This window comes from Salvia splendens, chromosome 18 (assembly GCF_004379255.2).
Source record: "Salvia splendens isolate huo1 chromosome 18, SspV2, whole genome shotgun sequence".
In the NCBI taxonomy this organism is placed as follows: domain Eukaryota; kingdom Viridiplantae; phylum Streptophyta; class Magnoliopsida; order Lamiales; family Lamiaceae; genus Salvia; species Salvia splendens.
This window is the reverse complement of record NC_056049.1, coordinates 24,396,194-24,402,552: the sequence shown is the minus strand read 5'-3', so window position 1 is coordinate 24,402,552 and position 6,359 is coordinate 24,396,194. Positions and strand designations below refer to the sequence as shown.

General features: G+C 37.9%; 1 protein-coding gene and 1 pseudogene across 2 annotated transcripts; one reads left to right on the top strand and one right to left on the bottom strand.

The window, feature by feature from the left end:
- LOC121777555 lies at positions 1-2,168 on the top strand (annotated as a pseudogene).
- A 302-nt stretch (positions 2,169-2,470) lies between these two features.
- LOC121777554 (pentatricopeptide repeat-containing protein At1g12620-like) lies at positions 2,471-4,868 on the bottom strand. Of its 2 annotated transcripts, none has more exons than XM_042174851.1 (2): positions 2,887-4,868; positions 2,471-2,712 (listed from the first exon to the last, which is right to left on the bottom strand). In XM_042174851.1, the coding sequence occupies exon 1, from the start codon at positions 4,790-4,792 to the stop codon at positions 2,903-2,905; it is 1,890 nt and encodes a 629-aa protein (XP_042030785.1). In that variant the 5' UTR covers positions 4,793-4,868; the 3' UTR covers positions 2,471-2,712; positions 2,887-2,902. The 2 variants fall into 2 exon arrangements, with proteins under 2 accessions (XP_042030785.1, XP_042030784.1); XM_042174850.1 differs by having other exon boundaries at positions 2,471-2,707.
- Positions 4,869-6,359: the final 1,491 nt, after the last annotated feature.

Below are 6,359 nucleotides of genomic sequence, written 5' to 3'. Positions count from 1 at the left end.
CCACAAAACAGAAAATTGAAATCCATGAAAAGCTACCTAAATTAACCCAAAACCAGCCATGATCTTCCGAAGATTTCTATCAAATTGTTCGTTTAAACCCCTATTTTATCACTCATTTCTCAGCGCCAGCCATCAAATTCGATGCTTTTCCGCATTTCCCAGATTCGATTTCAGCTGCATACGTGAGCCCGATGATGCCATCGATCAATTCCAGAATATGTTGAGAATGCATCCGCCCCCTTCTGTTGTTGATTTCAACAAGTTACTGAGTGCCGTGGTCAAGATAAAGCAATACTCACTTGCACTTCACCTGTTCGACGAAATGCTTCAAAGGGGTGCTCCTGTAAATCACTACACCTTGACTATTGCGACCGATTGCTTCTGCCGACTGAAAATGCCTGATTTTGGGTTTGCGATTTTAGGCAGTTTCTTCAAGCGTGAGTATAAGCCTAATGTGGTAACTTTTAACACTCTCATCAAAGGGCTTGTATTGGTCAGAAGGATCCCGGAGGCTGCAAAGCTGTGGTGTAAGTTGTCTGCGGAGCAACTGTGCACTCCCGATGAATATACGTATACTACTATGCTTAATGGGTTATGCAAAGCAGGAGGTACTCTAAGGCGCTCGAATTGCTTAGTGAGTTGGAAAAAGAAAGCCGCAAACTTAATGTTTATGCTTATAGCATAGTTATTGATGGCTTGTGCAAAGATAGAAAGGTCGACGACGCTCTCAAACTCTTCTCTACCTTGGGTGAGAAGGGAATTTCACCCAATGTTGTGACCTATAATTCAATAATTGAGGGGTTATGCAACCATAGTAGAGGAAAAGAGGCTGAAGACATGATAAGGAAGATGATATCGCATAAGGTCTTCCCAAATGTGGTTACTTGTAATATTTTTGTAGATGCTCTTTGCCGAGAGGGAAGGATGGAAGAGGCCGAGCATATGCTGGTCAAGATGAGGCAAATTGATGTTCAACCCGACATTGTTACATACAATGCGTTGGTGAATGGATATTGTTTACAGGGAGAAATGGATAAGGCTAGACACATTTTCCAATCAGCGGTGAAATCCGGCATCAAGCCTGATGTTAGAAGCTACACTAGTTTGATGAATGGGTACTGCAAGTTGGGACGAATTGATGAAGTCAGTCGTATTTTTACCCTGATTCGCACAAAAGGGTTAGAGCACAATGCGGTTTCTCAATGATAGAAGCCTTATTTTGTGAAGGCCGGTGTTAAAGCTGTTCAAAGCGATGGAAGCTCTACTAGTGTTTCCTACTGAAATTACTTACAGGATCTTGTTACATGGTTTGTGTAGTGCTCATCGTATTGATGAAGCATTTTCCATGTTGCATACCATGGAAAACAAAGGCATCATTCCAAACATAGTAATTTATGATATCCTCATTGAAGGGTTGTGCAATGATGGTAAACTCAGACAAGCAAAGGATGTGTTTAACGAGCTTCCTTCCCGAAATTTGCAGCCTAGTGTTATAACATATACAAGCCTTATTGGTGCACTTTGCAAAGAAGGGCAGATAGAAGAGGCTAAGGATTTGATGGTACAAATGGTGAACAAGGGGTGCTTGCCCGATACAGTGACATACAACGTTTTTGTTCAAGGTCTTCTCAAATGGAATAAGTTGGACGATGCGATTCTTGTCTTGAAAGAGATGATTGCAAGAGGGGGATGCACACTTGGAGCCACCACTATTTGATGACACCACTTGAAGGTGTAGGCTAATCTAGTTTGGATGGTATGTGTGACATGGTACTCCTTATTACTACTATTTTAACAGATACTTTAGAGCGCACAAGTTCTAATTTGGGCGTTGAATCTGTTTGTTTATATATTGATATTAAATGCTTGAATTGTATTGTGATGGTTTGATGTGATACTGTGAGCGATGTTCTTAAAGCCGTCTCTATTAACACATCAATCTTGTCTCGGAGCTGTTTATGGCAATTGATCCTGAAACCAAAGAGCTCTTATATTATGATACTGATACGACCACCCTCACTATGTTGGTCGATCGTTCTTCTGTATCTCTTTACAATGATATGCAGGATTGCTATATTGACATATGTTCTCCAGAGGTTCTGAGTCTTTTCGCGGACTATTTTGACTACCAGAATTTACTTGTTGAAATGCATTCAAGTTAGGCAGCAAAGGGCCCTTTTAGTACAGAGGTGGACTTATCCTGCTCACCTTCAGTTTCTTCAGAATGCCAAAATGGGCCCTTTTACTGTTATTGGAAACACAAGTTTCCAATTCTGTCATTGGTGAAAACTGTGTAATAAGTGTACTAATATCTTAACTATCTTTATCTTAATAATTCAATCACGTACTTCACACTATGTATAAGAATTTATATTGCTATATATTTGTTGGATGATATTGGAACAAGCTTGACCTAACCCATTTTTTCTCTTAGCCGGAATGGTTTGACAGAACCAGAGAGTCATGTAAAAGCACAAAATGAAAATGAATTCTCAGTTACCAAAATGTAGATAGAATCCTCAGCAACTAACCATTTAGCTCATCCAAATATAACAAGTTTTGAAAACAAATATACTCTGATCATATTCGCATGTTCAATTGCATCACGCAGCAGCATTAAGGAACTCATACATCACAAGCATACAAAAAATTGAATCCGGCTTGAAGCTCCGAGACATAAACCTCTTGGGCTGCATCGATCCTCGCCCTGCACTAGAAACAACAAAGCATGCGTAGAAACAAACATAAAATGAACTAAAATCAGCAGTTTCAATATATAAGTTTCAGATTAAACTCTCTTGAAAAAGACAATAACTGAATGGCAAAAACTAAGTTCGAAATCGTACAGTATTAGTATGCATAAAGAATGGTGATAATGTCACTAACCTCCACTTGATACGGACTAGGATACAATTTCCTTGGATGCAAGGTCCTTCATAAATTTGAGGAAAATATCATCTCCACTTGGCACCGAAGAAGTTGCAGAATCAGTAGAGAATCCCTTTTCACGCATTTCTTCCATGAATGATCTTGCCCTGTGAGCCTTGTTTTGCTTTCGCAGACTCCTGATGATGACATTGTATGTTGCACGATTAGGTCCACAGCCGCGATCCTCCATCTCTAACAGCAAACGTTTTACCTCCTCGAAAGACCCTTCTTGACAAAATGAACCAATGATTATAGTATATATCTGAACATTAGGTTGTACACCATATGATTGAAGTTGATTGAAAAGATGTCTCGCAAGGCCATGTTTTCCATTTTTGCATAATCCATTTATGAGAGCACCGTACGTGACTACGTCAGGGGTAAATCCTTTATCTTCAATCTTGCGCAGCAACAAAAGAGCCTCATCAGTCTCCCCATTATTACACAGCCCATCCAACAATATATTATAAGTACGCAAGTCAGGAAAACACATTTGTTGATCTTTCATATTCTGAAAAAGTTTCAAGCCTTCGCCAAATTTATTTGCACTAAATAATCCGTGTATCATGGTATTATAAATACGGTTATCTCGCACCAAGCCTTTATTGGGAATTTCAAGAAAAAGGAGCCAAGCTTCATACATGCTTCCCTTTTTGAAATATCCATTCAATAAGCTGTTGTAACTAACAATATTAGGGGTAAATCCTTTATCTTCAATCAGGCGCAATAATGAAACAGCCTTATCCATCTCTCCATTGCTACACAGTACATCCAACAATATAGTATAAGTATGCAAGTCAGGAAAACACATTTGTTGATCTTCCATATTCTCAAAAAGTTTCCAGCCCTCGGCAAATTTATTTGCACTAAATAATCCGTGTATCATAGTATTATAGGTAAACACATTATGCAGCAAACCTTTACATGAAATATCATGAAAAACAAGCCGAGCTTCATCCACACGCCCCTTCTTACAGTATCCATTTAATAAACTGCTATAACTTAAAATATTAGGTTTCAGGTCCATCTCTACCATGGAATCTAATAACTGTTTTGCTTTATCTACTTCACCTTTCAAACAAAATCCATCAATAAGTGCATTATATGTGACCACATTGGGTAAAATACCCTTGCTGGTCATCTCAGGTAGAAGTGGCAAAGCGCCATCCACATTTCCCACCTTGCAGAACCCATCAATTAATGCGCTATAAGCCCAAACGTCGGGCCTCAGCCCACAACTTTCTAATCTACGAACCCAATCGTAAGCCGCAATGACCTGTCCAGTTTTGCATAACCCATCTATCAAGTGCAGAATCATAACCTGATCAGGCTCGCAAAGTTTTAAATCCAGAACCTTTTGGAATAATTTCACAGATTCTGCCTCCTTACCCTCTAAAAACAACCCTTTAATGAGATGGCTGATTGTCACAGCATCTGGTTCGTAACCACTCTTAAAAGAGAAAGCCAATATAGCAAAACCAGAGTATATATCTTTCAAGTGATAGCAACAGTTAATTGCAATACTCATAGTGTACATATCAACCGGGAAACCCATTTGAAGCATTTCGTCGAACACATTGAGGGCAAAAGAATACTGCTCAATCTTTACACTAACACTCATAAGATTGTTGTACACTCGAATAGAAGGCTGAGGCCGCATACTCTTCATTTTTCCAAACAATTTAATAGCATCATCTAATTCTTTAACAGTACTGAAATCTATTGGGCGCCGCTTAGGTTGAAAAGCCTTGGAGGAGAAGAGAGAGGATAGAGGAGAGAGAACACCCGATTTATGAGACCATCGATTGAGAAATCCTTTTCCATGAATGAGATCGATTGCAGAAACAGCAGCCCTTCTGCTCATCTTCCCTAATCAGCAGGTGAAATTGAAATTTGAAAGTGAGGAAAAGGGAAACAGTTGGCAAAGAGGCTTAATGAAATAATTGGGAAACAATTTTAATATGAAAGGTTTAATGAAATAAATACACGTGGTGTGTATAGCTAAAAAGAAGCTTTTAAAACTGTAATAGTAATCTTGAGTTTTGATTTGTTCAACCTCTTTTGCTAACCAATCATATATTATTAGGCTGTTTAGTTAATAAGACTATATCTCATAATTAAATTTATATAGTTTGTACAGTTAAATCTCATGATTTTATCATAAATAGAATTCCATGAATTATTTATCATTTAATTGAATGGGTCCTATCTAGGGATGTCAATCGGGCCAGCCCACCGGGTTTCAGGCCAACCATATTCGGGTTGCGGGTCAATCGGGTGCGGGCTAATCGGGTTGTTATTTTTTCGGGTTATAAAAGTTCAGCCCTAACCCTAAAAGCTCGGGTTTCGGGCTAGCCCATCGGGTTAATCGGGTTGCTACCGATAAAATTAACATGCGATCAATCCAATAAATAATTGTGAAAATTAGTTATATTTATAAAATGTAAAATATTTAATTATGATAAATTTGAGATATATGCGTAAACTCAAATATTAACATGATCAAATACTAATATTTGAGATTTATGCAACATAAAACATAAACATAAGAAATTTTAAAGCATGTTTAGAAATTTAAATATATTTTTTTAGTGAATTTGAAGTTTCTAATTCATTTATCTATTATTATATTAATAAAAACTTAATATATAATTTATATATTTAATATATAAAATGGAAAATTATTTTTTCAGTAATCTGTATTATAAAATAATCAATGAAGTGTCGAATTAGAGTCAAACAAATAAAACAATATAAATTTTATCGGGTTTCCGGGCCAGCCCATCGGGTTTTCGGGTCTGGCCCTAACGGGTTGCGGGTTAATCGGGTGCGGGCTAATCGGGCTGTAATTTTATCGGGCTGGAAATTTTCAGCCCTAACCCTATAAATTTGGCGGGCTATTCGGGTCAGCCCACGGGTTGCGGGCTAAATTGACATCCCTAGTCCTATCGATCTAACTAAAATGCCCTTATCCAAAAAAAAATATTCACATTCCACAGGGGCAATTGTGGAGTATTCATCTCATTTCTAGGCACAACAACCTATGTAAGATATGAAAACAACCAACATCGGATGAATTGATTTATCGTTCACTTTGTCGGTTTTCACCAGTTTTGGGCTCAAAACTGGTGAAATATAGGTGTTCAACTTTTAAGTGAAACCCAATATATAAAACACGGCCCGCACTATTCATCTAAACATTCTCCAGTTTTAAAACTTCCAAAGTACGTGATTTTCAATTCTATGCTTGAAAGTTAACCAGAATTGGTGGGGCCCCCATGATAACTCACCCAAATCTCATATACCGAATAAACATATTTGATCCATTAATTGGTGGGCCATCCATATTCAATTATGTCCTAGTTATAAATATGAGTTTTCCTAAATGACTAAGTGAACAAGTCCTTAGTGTTATTGCCCATTCAAACAGT